The sequence below is a fragment of the Nicotiana tomentosiformis genome, chromosome 3 (assembly GCF_000390325.3).
Source record: "Nicotiana tomentosiformis chromosome 3, ASM39032v3, whole genome shotgun sequence".
NCBI lineage: Eukaryota > Viridiplantae > Streptophyta > Magnoliopsida > Solanales > Solanaceae > Nicotiana > Nicotiana tomentosiformis.
This window is the reverse complement of record NC_090814.1, coordinates 24,168,239-24,193,869: the sequence shown is the minus strand read 5'-3', so window position 1 is coordinate 24,193,869 and position 25,631 is coordinate 24,168,239. Positions and strand designations below refer to the sequence as shown.

Below are 25,631 nucleotides of genomic sequence, written 5' to 3'. Positions count from 1 at the left end.
ATTTTAAAGTTAAATAAGAAATTAAAAAGTAAAAATAAAATAAAAGGAATAAAATAATGAAAATAAAAAGTTATAAAGAAATTAAAAGAAAAAGAAAAAGAAAAGAAATTTAAAATTAACCTTATAATTACACAGTATAATTACTAACAATTATCACCTCCCTTCAGAATTGAAGAATATAATTACACTTGTTTAATTATACCCAATTCTATGTAGACAAGTACAAACATGCAAAAGTGTACAATTATACTCGATTACACTAAAATTCAATATCTAGGTGACTTTCCAAACATGTTCCAAACTGTATAATTACCGTTAATTATATCCGAATCCAATTCACATGTAGCTTTACAACCAAGTTCTAAACCATTTAGAAGTCGGTCACTAAAATCTACTACTATATATATATATATATATATATATATATATATATATATATATCTGCTTTATTCTACGTAAATTAACATCCTCAGAAACTTTGTGACCACACGATTCTAGTACTTTGTGAATCTATTGGGTATCCAATTTCTCTCCTCTACATCGACACAGCTGAATCCCACCCATGGCTGAGAACCCTAATTGCACTATTTATGTTGGTATGTCTTTTTTTTTTCCCTCTCCTTATCTATGCCTTTTTTTACATGATTTTTATTCTTCATGCTCAGATCTAATGTTGCATCTTTCTTTTGTTTGATTTCTGAATTTATTTTCCTTTTTAATAAGCAAAGCAGCAGTTATTAGCTGTAAAGTGTCTTTTTTTTTTTTTTTTTGTGGTTATGTTTTCCGATTTGCTTGGTCATGTGTTTACGTTCTGGATTTTTGGGGTGGGGAGGTTGGGGGAGGAACAAATTTTAGCTTTATCTTTTTGGGGTTTTAAACTCTGAATGTTTAGCTCAGTTTGAGGATTTACTTCTAATTGTCCTCTATGAATACTATAATTGCAGATTGGTTATGTTTATGCGTGCAAATAATGTGGATTAACATATAAAATTTTAGTTTTACCTTTTCAATGAATTGTTTTGGCGGCGTTTAGCTTTGCAATGCTTAAATAGCGGAAAAACATCTTTTACAAAAAAGCTTCTTTTTTGTTCGTGAAGCAGTAAGAGTTCAGTTACAATTTTACCCTCCACCAAAGGTTTGTGACTGGGACTTGCTAGGCTACTTAGTTATCACCAATATATTAGTTTGGTTGAATTATTTACTTAGTTGCATACAAGTTTGGTTAATCTGTGTTTATTATGATAGCTATTCTTGTTGAGGTTTCTCACATGGAAAGTCCAGGCTCTTTGCTTTTCTTATTGCATGTTTGAGTTATCTTTGGGAGAGTGCGTTTAACATATGCATTTCTGATTGATAGGAGATGTAGTTTGTGCTTTGTTGTGAATGATTTGCTAACATAGGTTTGAAACCTTTTTGTTGTAGGAAATTTGGACGAGAGAGTAAGCGATCGTGTACTGTATGACATTCTAATTCAAGCAGGGCGTGTTGTTGACCTGTACATTCCTCGTGACAAGGAAACTGATAAGCCTAAAGGTTTTGCCTTCGCTAAATATGAGACAGAGGAGATTGCAGACTATGCTGTGAAGCTTTTCTCTGGTTTAGTGACGCTTTACAATAGAACATTAAAATTTGCGGTAAGTCCTTGTTATCGGTCCCTTGAGCTGGCTAAAATTGTCAGTTTTATTGATATCGTTTGGTGAATTTATGTGTTCTGGTATTATAAGCTTCTGTAGCGCTTGCAAATCTAAGGTATGGGTTTACCTCCTATCCAACAGAACCAGCCTATGCATAGATAATAGATAATCTTGGCAGTGAGATGTTCTTCGGTAGAGATCCTCGGAGTGTCTATTGATGTTGACTTATGAATTGAGAGATACGACAGACATATGTTCTTTCAGTTAACACTGTGGGCTGGCAGTTGGAATTTGTGGTTTTGAGGAGGCAAAGTCTACAGAAGCATTTTGATTTGCTTATGTTGTGTATTGACGTTTAATTTTTCTAAACAGATATCTGGGCAAGACAAGCCCTCTAATAACTCATCAATTGCGACACCACCACCTACCTTAAATATCCCCTCCAGACCAAGGCCTCTTCATGTACCTTATAATGATAAGGAAATTTCACCAAATTCTGTGAGATTGTCAACTTCATGCCGGTTTTCAGAGCACCAAACTAACTTCACACAAGGTGATGCATGCTTTTTTAGTGAAGTCATTATTTTATGCTCTTAGTCCCTTTTTGTTTTTACTTTATTTTTGTTGAGTCTTGACTTACATGTTTATAATTGTTTTTTCTCTATTCAGTTTCAGTTCCTCCTGGTGTTTCAGTAAACCAATCTAATGGGTATAGATCGCCTTACGATGGATATAGATCACATTATGATGGCAACAATTATGATTACGGTCGAAGAGTATTTGGGGATGCTTTAAATAGTATAACACGCTCTAGGTTGGGCCGATATGATACACGTAACCCGACCAGTCATCCTTCTTATTGATATTTACCTTAGCTCTTGGTCTTGAGAGAGCTCTGACCTGTCTTCTTCTAAGTTGTGTAGGTGTATTGGTACTTTGGGGAGCTTGTGTGAGGTGCTTTAGATTTAGTTTTGTGTCTGTTTGTTGTTCATTGTTGCGGTAGTTTGTCTCCGGTTATGCTCCCGATGTCTGAACTCTTGAATCTGTGTGTTATTGTTCTTTAATGCATCTGTATAATATGTATTTCAGTGGCCAGAACTGCATCGTTGTAATTGTCTGTCTGAAAGGTTCAAAGATTTGGATCTTGCTTCTGCTATCTTTCCTCTTTCCTTCACTTACCTACTCAAGCGCAGCCCCAGCTCTCACCCCCTCCTCTTTTCCCTCAAAGATCTGTGGAGATGGACATATTTAGATTTTGCTTATTTGTGATGTGTGCATCGCTTATTGGTTCTTGGAGATTAGAGTTGCTTCCTATCGGTGTGTGGTATGACGTTATGAGCTTTGGCATGTATGTATACTGATACTAGAATAGATGTGCTGTAAGAGCAATTTCCTTTGCATCATTAAAAATTTAGCTCCTGAGTTTAAGGAGTGTGAATGCTCATTATCATATGTGAACAGCTGAGGAAACTATGTTCTTTTCCCTATCAGATTTTGTATAGTTCATGAAATTGCAGTCAGGTGTTCATTAAAGTGCTTTTCTCTTTATGTGAATGAGTGTTGTAAACCCTGGTCAATGAGTTGGCGTGCTTGCGTGTAAGTTTAACTAATATTTGGTTACGAACTCCACTGCTATGCACAAGTAGTTATATAACTTGCATGGATGAGATATTCTAATGTGTTGGTTTAGTTTTTCTACTATTTGGAAGATTTTAATATCTTCCTTTTTAGCATTTGTCGAATAATTAATTAATCAACTAAACTAGTTGGGGTGTGCAGAAGATAAACCTTGGGCACTTGGAATAAAATTGGATGAGATGAGGATTGCCTAAAGACCATGTAAGGAGAAAACAATCCATTCCATCAACCTACATGAGATGCTCCAATACCAAAAGTTAACTCAAGTTAACATAATGAGCATGGACAACTGGGGGTTGATACTCCGTTAAAAAGCCGGACTTTGGCTTAACTCAATACCAAAAGTTAACTCAAGTGGGATGCATGAATCTTGGCCTAACTCAATTGAGCAATTCTAAAATTTACCTCTTGTTGGACACTTAAATCCCTCTTGCATGCCATATTGGATAACTTAGACCCCAATATTGGATAAATCAAGAATGGGATGCTCGGATATCATATTAAGATGGATGTATGGCCTAACTTAATCCCAACGCTAGCTCATGAGGTGAGAATTACGCATGACCATAAATGTGTTAGCCTCTTTCCTCAACCAGTGACGACTCTAACAAGGTATAAGAATCATCTTTTTTCATTTGTCTTGTTAGGGATTATCATAATAAAGTTATGTTTATTCTTAATCTCGTTGACAATCTATCACAATTTTCCTCCTTTAACCATTATGAGACTAGCTAAGCAAATCTCATATATGGGTTTCTTGTTGGTTGTATAAATTTGTACTCCAGTAGACATAGGTAGTAAGGGAGGTTGCATAATAACCCAAAACTTTAAGGGGTCGTTTGGTATGAGGTATAAGAAGGTATAGTACTGGTATAAAAATTTAATACCACCTTAATACTTTGTTTGGTTAGCAAACCTGGTATAAGGTATTTCGGGATTAAAATTAGTACCGGGGTAACTTATACCTTGTAGAGGGTGGGGTAATTAGTGCCGGGATAACTTATACCTTCTTAGAAATTATGCAATTGTCATTTTTAATACAACATACCAAACAATGGATAAAAAACAATACCAGGATAACTAATCCCAGCATAACTTATCCCGACATAAGCCGTATTCAAACCAAACGACCCTTAAGGCAATAGATGGAGTGTCAATAGATGGAGTGTCTGAATATCAATGAAAAAATAGATGGAGAGTCACAATGTTTTTCTATAAACTCTTTTGGATGTCCTCTTATACAAAAAGGTGGGACAACTATATAACTCAAATCCCTCATACATGTGTAATCTAATTTGGGGTTCACACGTGGATCTTAATGTGGACTTACAAGTGTGAGAGTGTGCTTGCTATAGGTCGACTCTAACATGTGAAAGAATTTGAGTATCCAGTACAATTTTAATACAATTTGTGAAGCAGTCTAATAGCCTGTTTGGCCATACTTGTATAATCAAATTGCTTTTCAAAAAAATACTTTTTGTGAGAAGCAGTTTGTGTTTGACAAATTAATTGGAAAAACACTTTTGAGTAGTATCTAGTGTTTGACCAAGCTTTTAAAAGTGCTTTGAAGTGTGTTTTTTCTCAAAAGTGCCTTTTGGGGAGAATCTACTTTTTTCTACTTCTCCAAAACTGCTTTTGCTTCTATTCAAAAACACTTTTTTTTTCCTTCTAAAAGTTTGGCTAAACACTTTTCGCCAAAAAAGCACTTTTCGCCAAAAAGAAGCTTTGGCCAAACAGGTTATAAGACATTTCAAATCACTTCTATGCTCTTTTATACCAGATGTGGAACAACTATGTAACTGTAAACTAAACTGTTTGTTGAAGGAACTTGATTTGAAAACTATAATGTCTGATACCAGTGGTAAGAATGAGTTGCATCAATGTGAACCTCCAATATGTTGGTTCAGCTTATTACTACCTTCTTTCCCCCTTTAGTATTGTGTCTTTTTGAATTATTGGTTTAGGAATATGTTTGTTCCTGTATTTTGAGAATTTGGTGTTCCTTTCTGGTTGCTTAGTACATTTATATGTGATGAGTGCTATTGATGTGAATTGTTTAGTATGCTTACATGGAAAACCTTTGGGAAGTAATTATTAAGATGGTGGACATTGCTTACTTTTATTAGCATATACTTGATAGCTGATTATATAGTGATCGAGGAGAATGTGACAGATGAGTCAGCTGTATGTATCCATTTGGAACTATCATGAGTCTGGGTTTTCCATCCGTTTGGAACTATCATGAGTATGCTTGGTCCATCTATTTGGATGTGCTTTTACTACTTTCTTGACATGACTAGAAAGCAGCCCAATATTTTTGTTCTTTTTCTCCTTTCTCTTAGGGGTGGGGGATTGGGGTGAGAATGGGGAGTGTTTTCTGAAAGCCAAAACCTGTGTATTCAATGATTTAGACTTGTCCTAATTTTAACATATGGGTTTAATTATTTGAATATGGGCTTGTTTGTAACTGAAATCATTTTGAGAGGATGGGAGTTTATAGGATCAATATTACTTCAGTTTCCTTCCTTTCTTTTTGTTGTTTGTTTGTATCCATATGAAAATGCACCCCTGATGAAGTTCCAAATGTGTAAATAGCAAAGGCAGTATCAACAGCCTATGGTGGCTACACAGTGAAGGATTATCTAGTTAAAAGTTCTTGTTGATTTTAATGCAAGAAGTAGATGGAGTGTTCTTGTTAGTATTCTTATTTTAAGTACTTTGATTCAATTGTTCAACTGGTCTGCTTATTTGAAATTCTGGTATCCATGCTGCAGTACGTTTACTTCGATGATTATGGACCTTGTTCGAGTACGTGGTTAAGATGAGATGAACTGTTTCTCTTCTCTTTAATCGGGGCATTTATATGTTTTGAAGGCGGGAAACAAAATCTTAGAGATCTTCTCATTGTCCATGTTGTACATTATTCTTAAAAGTTGAATTTCCTGTTTACCCCCTTTTCCAATCTATTAAGTTCCAGTTTTCTCACGAGTCACGATTTATAATTCTCTCTGCTTGTTTCCCCTCTTGTGAGTACCCGACTTCCTCTTCGCTACCTTCAAGCACGCCTGTTCGTTCCAAACCTCGAGGAGCTTAGTAATCCTCTCCTTGTATATGGAACAATTGCTGCTGCTTCTCTGTAGGGTCCTCCCGAAAACTATATTGTTCGCTTCCACTTTTATGTTATAAGGATGGGAGGCTAATTGGTTTCTGTTCACAGCATTGCATTTGTCCAACCCACCAATGGGCTAGTGTCTATCTGCTTTGGATCCATCACCTCTCTAATCTGTCTGATCCAATTATCTGAGGTAGGATTGAAGTGGTGTTGACTGTTTTTATTGTAACAAGTAGGCAATATTTCTGCAGTTGCCACTTAATATATTCAGAATATTTCAGAAATACTCATTTGCTGTACTCTTATCATCGCGTTAAGCTTGAGGGTGAAATAAATGATCATGTTTTCTCAAAGTTCGTCCTTTTTCCATCGTTATTTCTGTTATTGTGCCCCTTTCCCCTCCTATTCCTCCTACTTGCTGATCTTATTTGCCTTAATCCTCAATTGGATCGTGTCTCATGCTTCTACCCCTCCACGTTTTCTTTCTTAGCTTTGGGAGTACACTTGACTAATTATTTTGGTAGGCTCCCCGTTCTCCTGTCTAATTTTTGCTCCTTCATGGTTTCTGTCAACTTTCTTTTGAGGTTGGCCTTTGGTCTCATCAGTCTTGTATATGTTCTTGCGAGAAGATAACTTGTGGTGTTGAATCTCCACCTCCCCGTCCCCCTCAAAAAAAAAAAAAAGGAAGAAAAAGAATAAGAAAAACGATGGATAGATGGGAAGCTAGAAAAAAAAAGGAAACGGTAAGGCCAGCATACTTGTGAGGGTGCCGCAATATTCTTAAAAATAGGTAAACAAGTTAAGTGAAACTTGACCAAGGCAAAATATATGAAGCAATTAGGGAAGTTCAGTTTAGGAGCACTCTGCTCTAGGTTATAGAGCCATTAAGCAAAAATATAATCTAATGGTACTGCTACTTTTAGAGGTTCAAGGTCGTGAAAATTGCCGTCTACTTTTCATTGTATCAGAAAAGTCTTTCTATTACATTAACGACAGAGCTTGCTGGGACTTGGATTTAAAAAATAACTTTTATTGAGGAGAAGAATATGAGAGGTCGTTTGAAAGTTTCAACGCCTCTTTTTTAGAGCCCGTTTGGACGGAAGATTTTTTTCAACTTTTTTCGAATTTTGTTTACTTTTTTTTTTCAAAATCAGTGTTTGACTATAAAAGTTTTAATTTTCATTTGCAGATAAATTTTGGAATTTTTCAAAAATTTTAAAAAATTATTTTTCAAAATTCTCTTAGATCACTCACAAAACTTTAAAAATAACCCAAATTATATTTATGTCCAAACACAATTTTAATTTTCAAATACTATTTTCGCTTGAAATTTTTTTTAATTGTTTTTGAAATTTTACAATTGTTATGTCCAAACGCCCAATTAGTTGTTGGTAGTGACGGCAAGTTTTGTACTTTGCACTCAAACGTGTTTTTGTGATTTTTGTAAACTTATCGTAGGTCCAATTTAAGAAGAAAGTTTCTGAGCTAGTTCACATTTTATGAGGTGATATTGTAACTTTTGCGTTGATCTTAAATGGCTAGGATTTCACTAAGTTTTCTGCTTGTGTAATTTTTCCTATTTAATTATCAGATGTCTTCTGCTAACTATTCTCCTATTCCGACATAGTTCCTGTAGTGGCCATGTTAAAGTGTAAACTTTCCGTATTAGATGATTGCCAAAAGAGTAGTGCATGTTTTATACAGCAGTAACAGTAGATATTGATGTTTCGGCTGGTTTCGTTGAAGGTGGAATTAGAGGGAGGTCTACTTACATAAACATTGATAAAGTCAAAATAGACTGCCATTACCACCAACTTTTTGATATTACTAAGTACAGTAAACAGGACATCATCATATTGGATGGACAAAATAATATGCCAACTAATACTATTCAGCCTCGCTAAGCATTTTCTAAGTTAACTATTTAATCCCTCTGTTGGAGAGTACATCTAACCTAAATTACCAAAATTCTTAAGTCTTTTTGAAAATTATCCTCAATTGTACATCGTTATGCACAAAATCGGGAAGCTTTTATTCAACTTTTATTTTATTAAGATATGTGCATTTTGAAACCTTTTTGTTTCTGTGAATCGATTGCTTATTACCCACCTGCTGTGTGTTAAATGTTAATTAGTGCAGTAGCAAAAAAGAAAAATCACAAAAACTATTTAATACCTGAAGACTTCGTAGATTACATTCAAGAATTGGGGACTAGAAACAAATGAAAATGAACTGCAACAAAGTAAACTGAAGGGATAAGGGTATCGGTCTTGACAATAAATAGACTAATTCCTTATGATGAAAAAAAGAGACTAATTCCTTTTAGTGGTAGTATTAGTTTACAATGGATAACTTATCATTCACTTTTCTGGAACGTCCGAGTTTGGTTTTTTCCCGAATGTCTTTTAAAGTCTCTAGACAAATGCTTGATAGAGTATCTCAACTTGTTCCAATTTCTCAAGGTATCTGGTATATTTGTTGCCTTATCACTCACCTTAGTTATAAATTTTCTTGTAACGGGTTAAATAATACTATAATTATTTACTTCACAGCTTGACGGTAACAATTTCCCTTGATTTTTGCAGGTTACTAATTCTTCCTTTTGATGGTGATTTTATAGTTGATGTTGATGAAGGTCGTTGTGAAATGAGACATTGCTTGTCCTTTTGCCACGGGCTAGACATGCAAAGAACCCTGAGGTGTTGATCCAAAAGTTTACTCGTGCTTTGGTTCTCAAATTAGATGGGCTAGAATAAACCTGTTTAATGGACCGGGTTGACCCGGTTCCGGACCGGCCCAGACCGGTATTAAACCGGACCGGTGGTAGGGAGCCGGGTAGGGTTGGGTTTGGGGGTAAGGGGCTGGGTTTGGGTTGGGACGTTTACATTTTCCTTACCGGTTAACCGAACTGGTCAAACCCGGCCAAGGAAAATCACTGTTGAACCGGTTAACCGGACCGGCCCGGACCAGTTCAACGACTATTTTATGATTTATTTTTAAATTCATTTGACCGTTGGCAACTGTCAGCTTCCAATTTGACCGTTGCTCAGCGGATATTTTGCAAGAATGGCCCCTTTTTTGGGTAATTTTTTAAAAAAATAACACTTTTAGTAATTACTAATTTAGCACTTTGAAAAACTATAAATACACCCCCCCTCCCCCTCCCCCCCCCTCTTCTTCATTTCTTCACTCATCTCTCATTTCTCAAACTCAAATTCTCAATTGTCATTCTCTCATTCTTCACCTAAATTGCAATAAACTATTTGGCTCTCTTTTTTTTTGGAATTTAATTTATCGTATTATTTGAAGCTTGAAGTTTGAACTTTGAACAATTTACGTTTCTTCGTGGTAACATTGGAGTTGCGAAAATTATCAAGTGTTCAATTTATTGCGAAATTTGGTGCACTCCCTCCAACTCTCTCTCTTATTTACAATTTTATTTGCATATTTAATTTTTGTTAGTAATTAAATTTTCACAATATGTTTAATGCTGCAAAAAGAGTGTGTAATAAGGTTGCTAATCAGGGAAATAAAAAAAGAAGTACTACTTCAACATCTAGTGGTAATTTAAATGACTCTACACATGTTTCTGAAATATCACCTGATAATAATATAGATTATGAACAATTACAGGAAGATTTTGGTATAGAAGATAATGAATTAGAAATTGAAGATGAGACACCACTTACACATAGTAGTGTTGGAGTTGATAGCAGGGGTGGCGGTCGTGGCGCTAGTAGTAGACCACCTATGGCTCCGACTACTAATCAGAGGAAAAGAAGTAAAGTTTGGAAATATTTTGACGAAATAGAGAATTCTGATAGAGTTAGATGCAAACTTTGTAAAAATGATTTTAAACATAAGAGTGGAGGAAGTTTAGGGAGGACTGGAACACTTAGTAGACATATAAAAATTACTCATCCTATAGAATGTGGCTTTGATTTAGATGAAAATCAAGGAACTCTAAACCCTAGTACTGGAGGACTTATGAAATATGATAAAATGAAGAATCGTGAGGAGTTAGCAAAAATGATTGCTTTGGTTGTCCACCCTTTTCTTTTGCTTCTTCATCATATCTGACTATGTATATTCAAAAGATTTATAATCCCTTATTTAAAGGTATCCCTAGAAGTACTTGTTGATATGATATCTTTAGATTTCATGGACAATATCAGACATACATACGTTATTTGTTTGACCACCTTCCTTGTAGAGTTTCTCTAACTTCAGATATTGGACATGCTGTAAATGGAAATGATTATTTGACAATTACATGTCATTGGATAGATAATAATTATTGTATGCAAAAACGTATTATCACTTTTAAATATGATGAAGATCAAAGCCATACTGCTATTTTTATAAGTACTACTATTTGTGAAGTTGTTGAATTTTATAATCTTAATAAAAAGTATTGTGTATGTCTTTTGATAATGCTTCTAACAATAATGCCGCCATGTCAATATTAAGACTGCATTTGAAATCACCACTAGACGAAACTTTTCATGTTAGGTGTGCATGTCATGTTTATAATTTAATTGTTAAAAGTGGTCTTGATTTATTTTCGACTGAGATTACTCATATTGGAAGAGCAGTTGGTGTTATTCAAGAAAATAATAGACAATCTAGAATTAAGGAATTTAAGACTAAGTATACAGAGCATAACCTTAAACCCAGATTCATGCCAGATGAAATTGTTACTAGATGGAATTATACATACTTATTTTAAAAATATTGCTACAAATATAGATTACCGATAACTGAAGTTGCTAATGTGCATTGTACTGATCCAAACCGTATGATAACAACTAATACTTGGGAGACCATTAATGATGTTCAGTTTTTACATAAATTTTATACAGCTACTGTTGTGTTTTCTGGAGCATATTACCCTACTGTTACTATGGATTTAGTACATATAACTGAAATTTCTTTTCTACTCTCTGAATTTAAGAAGAAAGAAAAAATTAAGGATGCTGTTGAAAAAATGCAAGCCAAATTCAAAAAATATTTCTTTCCAATTCCTTTTATTTACTTAATTGGTGCTGTTTTAAGTCATTCTATTAAGATGTCTAATTGTCACCAATTAATCCATGCTTTTTATACTTATATGGAGATTGGACCAACTGAAACCCAGATATATATTGTTGTATGAACAAGCTAAATGATTATTTACAATAATTATATAATTATTATGTAAATATAATTGATGATGAAGCTATTAATGTAGGCAATGTTAATCCTACTATGCATTGTGCTACTTCTACCATCTGCTACTAGGATGAAGATGAAGACATTAATGATTATAATATTTGGTCTACATTTCCTTCCACTCAAACCAGTAGCAGGAATATTGATGAACTTCAATTCTACTTCAAAAGCAATCAGGGTCTCGCACAAAGGAATTTTCACCATTGGGATGGTGGCATGAGAATGAAAAATAATTTCCTGTTCTTTCCGCTATGGCTCGGGACGTGCTGAATGTGCCAATTTCAACTGTTGCATCAGAGAGTGCATTTAGTCAAGCAAGACAACAAGTAGGAGACACCCGTCACTCATCGGGAAGCAATGCTTTGGAAGTTTTAGTATGTTTCAGAGATTGAATTAGATCGGAACGAAGAAATCAGGGGCGTGAAGATGTTGATAAACCAGAAGACAAGGAACTTGGAGATATATTAACACATGGTCATCCATCTGAATTTAACACTCCAGAAGATGACCAAGAAGTTCATATTGATTATGAAGAACTTACTAAGGCAATGCAAAACCTTTGAATGTAAACTTTAATTTGCAAATTTGAAATAAAAAAAGAACTTACAAATTATAAGTGCAACTTTTTTCCATCTTTATTGTATTCTATTATCTTAAATTCTTAATGAAATATTCAAATATAAGAATTTTAAAGCCTTTGCATCCTTTATTCAAACACTCTTTTTATAAGATTATTTTTTTATTTTATATTTTTACTTTATCTTAATATAAATTACGGTAGTTATACAACATACAAAAAAAAAATAATCAAAAACCTGGCCCGGCCCGACCCCTTTGGCCCGTAACCGTTCCGGTTCAATAAAACACCGGATGGGCCCGGACTCGGTAAACTCGGTTGGGAAAAATGGTAGTGGCTCGGATTGGTGACCGACCGGTCACATTTTTCTTAGACCCGGCCCGACCCGTCCCCCTGTCACGCATACGCTAGAATGACTATGTTTTGCGCTTTTTCTTCCGGCTTGGAGGCTCAGGTAGTTACTACTTTATACGAAAGGGGTACGATGAAACATATTATTGTGATAGTAATTTTATTATGATAGCGTAAAACGGAAATAGTGAATTCCCCTGCAATATTACTAGTGGCGAAATCAGGAAATTCAATAAGGGTGTTCAAATTTTGAACACCTTTTGTCATTGGGTTATGCAAGGGTGTTCAAAGTCTATTTTTAATCAATAATAAGTAATATTTTACCTTATACGTAGTATAAATTTTCGGCGAAGGACCACCCTTGGGCCAACATAGCTTCGCCCCTGAATATTACTATAATCTTACTCATTATACAAGAGTTGTACTTTAATGAGAAAAATTATAGTAATATAGCAGGGGAATTCTCTATTTCTGTTTTCCGCTATCACAATTAGGGGTGCTTATCGGACGGATAATTACACTTAACAATTTGGCTTATCGGTTATCGGATTATAAATGTAGTAATCCGCTAGCCATCCAATAAGACAATGTGCAGATTGGTATCAGATTAACGATTATCGGGTGGTTATTGAGGGGTTTATCGGCTAAACCGAATAGAAATTTTGTAAACAATCCTAGTCTTGTGAATACCAAATGGCCAACCTAATAAAGTGACTCGATTCCCTCGTTAGTATGTCCTGCACTTTCTAGTTTACCATGCTTATTAACATCTCTAACATTGTTATATGATAGAATCTCCTGCACTTTCTAGTTTACCAGGCTTATTAACATCTCTAACATTGTTATATGATAGAATCTATTAACGCTTTGTAGTTTGTACTGCATTAATGCATTTATTATAAGTATTTCTTTTGGTTGCAACTATAACTGTTTCATGTCAAAAAAAAGGAATGAATAACAACTGATCAAACTGATTGAAAACTTATATACAATCAAGCATGTACATCTAGGTGGTGTGCTTATATATAAATCCTTTTGATGTCTTCAGAGGAGGTAGATCCACATATAGTTAATGGGCATAATTAAAGATATGTTTATGTTAGTGTGGGTATGATTTGCCATGTGACGATGGATTGGCCTCATCAATCAAAACTGCATAGTTTACTAGCTTTTATACCTTTCTTTTGTGGGACTCCATACGAGGACCTCCTCTTTTAGAGGCTCTACTATTCTTATTTCAACTAGTTGGTTTGGTGATCAGATTACTCTTAATTGGTCATTTACATGTGTTACCCCAACGCAGTTGGTGTCCAAGATCATCAATTCATTAGTCCGAAGCATCAACCAAAGCTAAAGAATATCAGACAAGTCATGTAGCAAAACGTCAGTTAGAGTTTAAATAGTACTTTATATACATAAGGGTAAAAGTGTAAATATAAAAATTCTTAACGGGTTAATAGTTTATCCGATAAGAAAATTGAGTAATCCGTCCCAAACTATTAAGCCGTTAATTATAAAATCTCAATCCGTTCACCAACCATTATCCCGATAACCCGATACCAATAAGCCATCGGTTCGGTTAACGGTTACGGTTCGATTTTGAACAGCCTTAATCACAATACTACCCTATATTTCATTTAGATGATACATTTCTCTTATCGAGAGTCAATTTGACTAAACTTTGAATCTAAATTGGATTAGCTAAACTCAATATTTTAAAATTAAATTTTAGATATTCAAAAACTATATGAGAAATAGTATAAGTTACAATTTTTTTCATGTTAATATGATAAAAAAATGGCAGAATACATAGTTTACCCATCAACCTTGTAACGGAAAACCTTTTACACACTCAACCTTTCAAAAGTGTGTCTAAGACACTATTTTTGACCAGATAGCATTTGCGTGTTTACACACAAAAAGGCGCGTGAAGCCCATAAAAAATCCCATTTTTTGTCTCCCTTCCCCACAGGAACCCCTCCCCTTCCCTCTGGTCTTCTTCCTCATACCACCCTCTCCCCATCTTCTTCCCAAATAGAATTTTTGAAAGAACATAAAATTTTAGATCTAAAATTGAACGATTTTTATTGGTTTATTGTCTAAATATTGTGAAAACTATTTATTTGAGATTGATTTAAAAGTTTTAACAATAGTATTGAAGGTTTGGTAAAACAAATCTAGAATCCACCATTGTTGGGGTATCGAAAAAAGCTTGTAAATTCAATTGGGTCTTGTTGATTATTAGATTTTTGAACTCAATTTGTTACTCGATTATTTTCGGCTAGTTGTTTAGATAGTGTGGTTGAATTTTGATGTTGGAAGCTTTCTCACAAATTATGGCGGCAACAACAATGATGCTTAAGATAGAAAATGAGAAGATATAAAAAATTGGAAGATGAAGAAAATGGGGTTTAATTGTAATTTCTAATATATTTTTTTTCTTTTTAAGGTCAATGATACATGTCACAACCCTATTAGGGCGTGAATTTCACGTTATTTGAAAAATTGGTCAAGCACAAAAGTGATGTGTCTTAGACACATTTCTGAAAGGTTGAGTGTTAAAATGTTTTCCGTGATCGAGAGGTGTGCACAAGAAATTTCGCTGCAAGGTCGATGGGTAAACTATGTATTTTATCTAAAAAAATATATTTTAAAATGTTGGTCAAACTTTATACCGTTTTACTAATATATCATCTAATTTGAAATGTAAGGATTAATATGTTTCATCGCACATTGTACAAGAGTTGTACTTTAATTTTCCCATTATTTCTGGTTTTGTGTCCAGTTAGGAGACGTGATTTCGAATTTTCAACTAACGTTCTTTTAGTTGTCGATACTCAATGGTGCGCATACTTTGAGTTTCTTTTTTAATTTGGAATTGAAATTACTAAAAATCTTGGGCAACTCATCTTACATGGAGGAATTTAGCAAAACTTGCACCTTTTATTGTCTAAACATTTATCTGAATTGTTTTATTAAAATTTTGCACGTAGCTCTCAAGTATATTATTCTTAAGTCGAAAAATAAATCACAAACCTCGAAAATTCATGTTTTTAGAGTAAGAAATAGAAATTCTTTCATATTTCGACTTGAATTATTATTTGCAAGCTAATGTTTGTTCTAATTTCCCCCCCCCCCCCCCCCCCACGTATTTGGGTGCCCCTCAAATGATGATTCCCCTCCCAATCCCATCACTTTTGTTCACTTAGAATGTCTGAAAGGAGTTTAATTTTTTCCCTCTTCCAATGTTTGAGGAGTACGTGCAGCATTTGTTATGATTGGAGAGTAGAACTTTGTTAGAAATTTGAAATGAAAAGAAAGGATAAATACAGAAATAGATAGTAGTAAGGAGTTCTTAAATTTCAAGTCCATGAATAAAGCAAATACAAGCAGGGGTGGATCCAAGATTTTAGGTTCGTGAGTGCTTAACATAAAACTAAGTTAATGAGGAAATACATAGTATTAGTATTTATGATATGCCATGAAATTGTGATGAAATAACAACCGGTGAGAAAAAAGATTCGTGATTTTTGCCGTCTTGGAGAAACTGTTCACCTAAAAATCCTTTTTTAAAGCAGATTTTCTTTTTCTTTTTTTTGCCATAGTGAATCGGATAAAGTAAAAAAAAAACTAAATTAAAAAAAAAGGTAAAATAAAAGTCAGCAAAAAAGAATAAGTAGCCTTGGGTCAAAAATTGGTAAGTGAACAACGAAGAAGACCAAATTGGGTTAAAAGGGCTTGTGTGGAGGAGCAGGATTCGATCTCTCGCACCTTACTCCCATAAAACCTCCAGCACCATAACAAACTAAAGCACCCATAAGAGTTTTTCTTTCTTGGGTGCTTGCCGCTGTTGCGGAAACTGAATATATAGAGAAGGATTAAATCACAACTACTATATCTAAAGGTAGCTAATAAATAGTAAATGAGACAATAATAAAAAGAACACCAGAAATTAGCGAGGTGCGGTAAAATTTTATTTTTGCCTAGTTCTCGGACACAATCAACTCAAATTTATTTTACTCCAAAAATACAAGTGAAATACTTAAATTTATCCATGTGTTATGATTCCAAGTCGTGATTTTAGTGAAAAACTATTATGTCAAATTGTGTAGAGATTGTGATTGAGATTACACATCCATCCGCATATATTGGGGTGAGGCGGAAGAGCCGTTTTGTGTATGATTTTGGTATTGTTTTTGCACCACCACCCATATATACATATTGGGGGTGAGGCAGCATGACCGCTTTGTGTAGGTATTGGTATCGTTGACGCATTTCTACCCGCATGTATTGGGGGGAGGCGACATAGCCGCTTTGTGTAGGTTTTTGGTATTGTGGTTATACCTCCACTCACATACATTGGGGTGAGGCAGCAGGGCCGCTTGAGTAGAGTTTTGGTATTTTGCTTACACCTCCACCTGCATACATTGGGGTGAGGCCACGAGGCCGCTTTGTGTGAAAATGGTTATAGAGTATCTCATCTTAAGTTCTATAAATGTTTTCGAAGTGTGAATTTTGGTTGAAATCTGTCACATTCTTGGGTTATGTAGTCTCTAGTGAAGGGATTATGGTTGATCCTTAGAAGATTGCGGCCGTGAGGAATTGGCCGAGGCCTACAACTCTAACAGAGATTCGCAGTTTCTTAGACTTAGCTGAGTATTACAGAAAATTTGTGAAGGGGTTTTCTACCCTTGCCTCTCCGTTGACTAAATTGACTCAGAAGGCAGTTAAGTTCCAATGGTCAGATGCTTGTGAAAGGAGTTTCTAGGAGCTGAAATCAAGATTGACTACGGCACATGTGTTGACCTTACCAGAGGGTGCAGATAGATTTGTGGTATATTGTGATACTTCAAAAATTAGGCCTGGGTGTGTATTAATGCAACATGGCAAGGTGATAGCTTATGCTTATAGGCAAATCAAGAATCATGAAAAGAATTATCTAACATATGACTTAGAACTTGCAGCGGTGATATTTGCATTGAAGATTTGGCGTCATCACCTTTATGGGGTCCATGTGGATATATTCACGGGCCATAAGAGCCTTCAATATATTTTCAAACAGAAAGAGTTGAATTTGAGATTACAACATCGATATCCCGTATCACTCGGGAAAAGACAATGTTGTGGCGGATGCTCTTAGTCGAAAATCTATGGGTACTTTAGCACACTTGGAGGCATATCAAAGGCTATTGGCTAAGGAAGTTCATCGATTGGCTAGTTTGGGAGTTTGTCTTGCGGACTCTAGTGAATGAGGGGTGATTGTACAAAATAGAACTGAATCATCGCTTGTTGTGGAAGTCAAAGAGAAGCAATACAACGATCCATTATTGGTACAATTGAAGGAGGGGATGTATAGACATAAGACTATGGTTTTTTCTCTCAGCTTGGATGATGGTACGCTAAGGTACCAAGGGCGGTTATGTGTTCCAAATGTGGATGGTCTCCGGGAAAGAATTATGACTGAAGCTCACACTTCTAGATATTCCGGGCATCCGGGCTCTACAAAAATGTATCATGATCTCAAGGAAGTCTATTGGTGGAATGACATGAAGAGGAATGTGGCGGACTTTGTGGCAAGATGTCTGAATTGTCAGCAAGTAAAGGCCGAACACCAACGGCTCGGTGAGTTGGCATAGAACATAGAAATTCTAATGTGGAATTGGGAAATAATTAATATGAACTTTGTGGTAGGATTACCGCGCACTCCACTCAAGTTTGACTCAATTTGGGTGATTATGGATTGACTTACACAATCAGCACACTTTTTTCCGGTTAAGGCTACCGACATAGCGGAACAGTATGCTCAGTTGTATATCAAAGAAATAGTCAGGTTGCATGGCACTCTAGTTTCCATCATTTCTGATCGGGGAGCACAATTTACTGCTAATTTTTGGAAGAAATTTCAGCAAGGTCTGGGTACTCAGGTGAATCTTAGTGTAGCCTTTCATCCGCAGACTGACGGGTAGGCAGAGCGAACTATTCAGAAGCTTGAGGTTATGTTGCGCGCTTGTGTTCTAGACTTCAAAGGTAGCTGAGATGATCATTTGCCACTCATAGAATTTGCCTACAACAATAGTTATCATGCTAGCATTCAGATGGCACCATTCGAGGCTTTATATGGAAGGAGATGTAGATCTCCTATTGGGTGGTTTGAAATTGGGAAAGCAGAATTGATCGGGCCGGACCTCATGCATCAAGCTATGGAAAAAGTTAAGATCATTAAGGAGCGGTTGAAGACTGCTCAGAGTCGTCAGAAGTCATATTCAGATATTCGTCGTAAGGATTTGGAGTTCAAAGAAGATGATTGGGTATTCTTGAAAGTTTTCCCCATGAAAGGTGTAATGCGATTTGGTAAGAAAGGTAAATTGAGTCTGAGGTATGTCGGACCGTACAGAATCATTCAGAAGATCGGTGAGGTGGCGTACAAGCTTGAACTACTGCCTGAAATATCATTAATGCACCCGATGTTTCATGTGTCTATGTTAAAGAAAGTAGTTGGAGACCCGACACTCATTGTTCCGGTTGAGAATATTGAGGTTAATTAGAAATTGACTTACGAAGATATTCCAGTTTCTATTATTGATCGGCAAGTCAGAAAGTTGAGAAATAAAGAAATTGCCTCCATGAAAGTATTATGGCAAAACCAGCAGGTTGAAAAGACTACTTGGGAGGCCGAGGAAGAAATGAAGAAAAAGTATCCTCATTTATAAAGTTGTGTTCTATGAAACATTCTAAGGGTTACCTTCTATGAATTATGTATCATTTGTACAAATTGACGTTAAAGGTGTTCCTTTCTGGTAATATATTGCTTGTGAGGCCACAATTGGTGCTGTTTTGTGTATATGTTGTTAGGATGTGTTTCTGGGATTCTCTAGCAGATGGATAAGCCCAGTTACAAGGGAGACTCCAGCGATTGTTTTAGAAATTTAGGGAGTTAGCCAAATTTTGAAACTACTGGTGAGTGTGAATTAACAGTTGGGCCACATTTGATGCTAATGACGGATTTTGACCCTCATTCGAGGATGAATGATCCTAAGCGGGGGAGAATGTAATACTCCGGAAAATTTCGAAGTACTTAAGTGTAACGCCCCAAATAATTTCGCAAATGAATTCAAGGTTTCGTGGTGCCAGAGTAGGCTTACGTGTTTGAGGGCCGCGACTCAGACTTTTTGGGTTGAACAATGCACTGGAAAGTAAAGGAAAAATTTAGGCAGAAGAAATGCATTTCTGCGGCCAACTATGTGGCCGCAGAATCACTCTGCGGACCGCATAATGGCCGCAGAGTGAGGTAGGGAACTGGGGAATGTTTTTTGTCATTTCGCGGTCCATTATGCGACAACAATATGATTTCGCGGGCCGCACACTGATCGCAGAACCAACTTGGATATTTTGCAGAGGGAGGTTCTGCGGTGCGTTATGCAACCACAGAACAGGTCTGCGGAGCATTATGCGACCGCAGAACAGGTCTGCAGACCGCACAATGGCCGCATGGTGGGGCAGGCAAGCCCAGTTCTGGAGGGCCATTTCGCGAACCGCATAAGCATTATGCGGTCGCATATGCGACTGCAGAGCATGTTCGGGGCAATATTTTTTGGCTTTTTATAACCCGACCCGACCTTACTTTGTTAAATGGACAATTTGTCCCATTTTTGAGCTAAAATCTGACATTTTGAGAGTGAGAGAGTGCCCTAAAGTGAGAGAGTGATCTTCAACAAATTGTCCTTCAATTCTTGCTCGAATCTTTGAGGATTAACAAAGACAACTCACTAGGTCTTAATCCTAAAGGTAAGATTCTACACCCTAACCCTCAATTTCTAATTTCGTCTAGAATTAGGTAATTACTAAGACAATATTTGGGCAAGGGAGTTGTTTGTCATGCCCTAAAATCGAGGAGCGCGACCGACGCTCAACCGAGTGAACCCAACCGAGCAAGCCTGTTAAATTACTTCTACCCAAATTTAATTCGTGAATAAAGAGGAGATGTACTCCGTTAATCAAATACTGAAGAGATTTCATTGACCGCTTCCATTTCATTCCTATTAACAACATCATTCAATATTTTCAAAATAGTATGATTTTATAGATTTAATGAAAAATATGTTGCCAAATACCAACAGTTCTAATCCAATTCCCAATATCAAATACCACCCACAACCTGTCTATAGAGCCTCTAAGTACAACTGAAGAGTACTATGGAAATGTCGTCAACAAGGCCCTCGGCTATACCTCAACCACAAAGTACATGAGAAACAAAAGATACATGACCCCGAAATGAAGTGGGGATCACCAAATCGGTTGAAAAGAGTGCGCTGCTATCACTGATCAATGCCACCTGCTGTAGAACCACCTGCATCCATTAAAGATGCAGCGCCCCGGGCAAAAGAGACGTTAGTACTGTCGAATAGCACTAGTATGTATAGCTAGAAATCCTCTTTCAAAATAGAATGCCCATATGATCTATACGTGGAACACATAATATAATGTAATTGAAACAACGTGTACAAACAAGGACAACAAAAGGGGCACCTATTATATGCATTAATAATGTGTCTCATTAGACCGTCCTTAGTGTTCACCTATCATATTATACACTTGTGCGTTTCATAGACCGTCCACAGTGTTTATTCATACCGTACATCTATACCTCTTATACACAATGCACCTATGCGTTTCATAGACCGTCCACAGGATTTCATATCACAATGGATTTCATAACACAATGTACCTATGCGTTTCATAGACTGTCCACAGGGTTTCATAACATAATGTACCTATGTATTTCATAGACCGTCCACAGGGTTTCATAACACAATGTACCTATGCGTTTCATAGACCGTCCACAGGATTTCACCTATGCATTTTATAGACCGTCCACAGGGTTTCATAACACAATGTACCTATGCGTTTCATAGACCGTCCACAGGATTTCATAACACAATGTACCTATGCGTTCATAGACCATCCACATGATTTCATATCATAATGTACCTATGCGTTCATAGACCGTCCTCAGGGTTTCATAACACAATGTACCTATGCGTTTCATAGACCGTCCACAGGATTTCATAACGCAATGTACCTATGCGTTCATAGACCGTCCACAGAATTTCATATCATAATGTACCTATGCGTTCATAGACCGTCCACATGGTTTCATAACACAATGTACTTATGCGTTTCATAGACCGTCCATAGGGTTTCATAACACAATATACCTATGCGTTCATAGAACGTCCATAGGATTTCATAACACAATATACCTATGCGTTCATAGACCGTCTATAGGGTTTCATAACAAAATGTACCTATGCGTTTCATAGACCGTCCATAGGGTTTCATAACACAATATACCTATGCATTTCAAAGACCGTCCATAGGGTTTCATAACACAATATACCTATGCGTTTCAAAGACCGTCCATAGGGTTTCATAACACATTAGAAACAAAAGTACAAATATGTACATCTCATAACCTTTCACATCACATATCACCTAATCCGTACTTTCAACCACTTACAATATTATTATTATTTCATTAGCTCTCTTGGCCATACATATGATTCTTTATTCATGGCACAATGGCCGTATTTTATATTCCACACTTTCATTTCTTCCCTTTCATAGATCATCATCATAATTATCAACAAGTAGAATATTTCGGAAATCACAACTTTAAGTTCATTAGTAATGAAGGCTTTAAACATAATCGATTTATTTCCAATAAATGGAGTAAAATGATTGGCAATCGAAGCACAAATTATAATCATACACAATTTTCATTCACGAATGTGTAAGAATGCAAAGCACATTGAAAATTACTTATAAAGCAAAGCATTAGCTAAAACAGCTACATATGGGCATCACTTGAGTTCATAAACTTTTAGCCAATTATATTGTCGAAGTAAATTTTAGAATAGTTGAGTCAAAGTTCATTTCATAACCTTTCTCACATTATTTCATTACATCGGCACCATTGGCCACAAGTATACCTTTCACTATTGACACGTTGGCCACACTTTATATTCCCAATTCACTGATGTCACTTCCAACCATCTTTATAGTTTATCAACAATAAGACATTCCCAATCAAGACTTTAGGTACACATATGAGCAATTAAGAGTCTTAAGAATATTGAGATTTTCTCACACAATTTGGCATACTAGCTTTCATTTGAAATACGATTCAAAGCCACAACATTTTAATACGCAACCCATACTTTGAAACTCACGGTAACATTATGGAATTCAATTCCAAGAGAGAAAGTTTAGCCAACATACCTCAATTGAGCTTTCCTTAAATTACTACAACGTTCCGGAAATTCTAGCAATCCCAATCTATTTTGAGACATAACATAATTTAACAACAATTAGGAAGATATTCATGGTCTCAGCTCATTTGAGCATTTTATCAGACACTAGGTGTGAAATTTTAACCACAAGGTTCTCCTACAAGATTTCCTTCATTCCACAACCCAATCCTTACTTATTTCAGCTCAACAATCTTCCCACAATTCTTATTGGTACATGTATGTATAAATAATAATCTCATACTCATGAATCATACTCCTAATTAACCATCTTCTACCCAAATTCGAAATTGAAAACTAGGGTATGGAACCTTACCTCTTAGATGAAGAACTTGTGGGTTTTCCTCATTAATCTTCCAAGATTTGAGCTAGACTTGATGAATAATTAGCCTAGGATTTTCCTCTCTTTAAAACACTCTCCCTTCTCTCTAAAATATCAGATTTTTGCTCAAAAAAGACCCAAAGCGTGTATTTAATGAAGTAGGGTTGGGTTTTAAAAACCCAAAAATGGAGCTCCGGACAAGTTCTGCCGTCGCATATGCGACCGCATATCGGTCGCATAATTGGTGTCCAAAATGACCAAAAATCTGCCTGAGTCAGCGATCACTATGCGGTCCGCATAACAGTTATGCGGTCGCATAGTACACCGCATAACAGTTATGCGGTTGCATAGTCGACCGCATAATTGCTTCCAACAGACCCAAATAACTGTGTCACTCTACAGCCATTATGCGGTCCGCAGAGTGATTCTATGGTCGCATAATGGATCGTAGAAATGCACAGTTCCGCCAAAACTTTTCCTTTACTTTCCCATGTATTGTTCAACCCAAAAGGTCCGAGCCACGACTCGCAAGCTCGCCGCAAAGAATTTCGATAATCCTCAAACACGTAAGCCTAATCCGGCACCATGAAACATTATTTTCTTTGCAAATTTTACCTGGTTTTACACTTAAGTTCTTCAAATTTTTTCGGGGTGTTACATTGTCCATCTTGCATGCATGTATTATAAAAGGTGTAATAAGGTTGTTGAGCTAAAAATGGTAAAGAATGGGTTGTGAGATGATGAAATCCTCCCTAAAAGGACCTTGAAACTTTAATGCACACCTAATGTTTGATAAAATGCTCAAATTAGCTAGAACCATGATCATCTTCCTAATTTTGATTCAACTTGTTATATTTCTACAATAGATTGAAATTGCTAAGAATTCCGAAATATTTTAGAGTTTAAGGAAGCTCAATTGATGTATGTTGGTTGAACTCTTCTTTAAGAAATGGATCCCCAATATCCTTGTAAGTTTCAAGATATTTATTACAAGTTGAGTATTCCGAATAAGTTTTGTGACAAAGGTATATGTTCAATTCATGTTTCAAATGCTATTATCATATTGTATTATAAATTGAGAATGTGTTCCAAACTATGGATTGTGTATCTATGTGTTGTGATTCCAAGTCGTGATTTATGTGGAAAACTATTATGTCAAATTGTGTAGAGATTGTGATAGGGGTTACACCTCCACCCGCATATATTGGGGTGAGGTGGAAGAGTCGCTTTATGTATGATTTTGGTATTGTTGTTGCTCCACCACCCACATATACATATTGGGGTGAGGCGGCATGGCCGCTTTGCGTAGGTATTGGTATCGTTGATGTATTTCCACCCGCGTGTATTGGGGTGAGGCGGCATAGCCGCTTTGTGTAGGTTTTTGGTACTGTGGTTATACCTCCACCCGTATACATTGGGGTGAGGCGGCAGGGACGCTTGAGTAGAGTTTTGGTATTGTGCTTACACCTCCACCTGCATACATTGAGGTGAGGCGGCAGGGCCGCTTTGTGTAAAAATGGTTACAGAGGATCTCATCTTAAATTCTATAAATATTAATGACAGCTCTTGATAAGCTTGCTTTGGTTTAAACGGATATCTATGCTATTCTATTGTCGCTCTGGTTGATCATATTCATATTGTATTTTCGAGTTCCTAAATTGGTGTTTTGTTTTCATACTAGTACTATTCGACATGTACTAACGTCCCTTTTGCCGGGGGCACTTCATCTTTAACGGATGCAGGTGGTTCCACAACGGAGGAAACTAACCAGTGATAGAAATGCTCATTCTTCCCAGCTGACTTGGTGAGCCCCATCTCATTCCGGGATTGTGCATCTTTTATTTCGTATATGTTATTGTATTTTGAGGTATAGCCGAAACATTATTGCCGGTACTATCATTGTATTCTTTGGTATTTTAGAGGCTCTGTAGACATAGTGTGGGTTGTGTATGTGTATTGGCCAAAAGTGCTTTTTTGGGCCAAAAGTGCTTTTGGCCAAAAATTGAGGTGTTTGGCCAAACGTTTAGAAGGAAAAAAATGCTTTTGAGGAGAAGCAGAAGCAGAAGCAGATTTTGAGAAGCAGAAAAATGTAGCTTCTCTCCAGAAGCACTTTTCTGAGAAGCACTTTTGAAAAAATACACTTAGAAGTAGTTTTAAATGCTTGACCAAACACTAATTACTGCTAAAAAGTATTTTTCAAGTTAATTATACAAACACAAACCGATTATCACCAAAAGTAATTTTTTGGAAAGCACTTTTCAAAATAAGCAGATTTTAGAAGCTTGGCCAAACAGGCTATCAGCAGGCAGCGATAGCCCAACTGCATAACCGAAACCGCGCTCCCAATAGAGTTGAGGCCGAATCATCCCGGAAAAACACTCACAGGAATGAACCATCCGCAGATAGGCCAAATGAAGTTGAACCCGGAACTAACCCCGAACTAATAAAGATGATTGAGGAATTGAAAAAGAGGGTGAAA

The 25,631-nt window shown here is 36.3% G+C and overlaps 1 protein-coding gene across 4 annotated transcripts; it reads left to right on the top strand.

Moving 5' to 3' along the window:
• The first annotated feature begins 426 nt into the window (after window positions 1-426).
• On the top strand, window positions 427-9,780 carry LOC104112125 (uncharacterized). 4 transcript variants are annotated; one of them, XM_009621964.4, is made up of 4 exons: window positions 427-596; window positions 1,423-1,634; window positions 2,007-2,187; window positions 2,304-2,790. In XM_009621964.4, the coding sequence occupies exons 1-4, from the start codon at window positions 563-565 to the stop codon at window positions 2,495-2,497; spliced, it is 621 nt and encodes a 206-aa protein (XP_009620259.1). In that variant the 5' UTR covers window positions 427-562; the 3' UTR covers window positions 2,498-2,790. The 4 variants fall into 4 exon arrangements, with proteins under 4 accessions (XP_009620259.1, XP_009620261.1, XP_009620260.1 ...); XM_009621966.4 differs by lacking the exon at window positions 2,304-2,790 and adding an exon at window positions 8,970-9,780 and having other exon boundaries at window positions 436-596; XM_009621965.4 differs by lacking the exon at window positions 2,304-2,790 and adding an exon at window positions 6,047-6,737 and having other exon boundaries at window positions 436-596.
• Window positions 9,781-25,631: the final 15,851 nt, after the last annotated feature.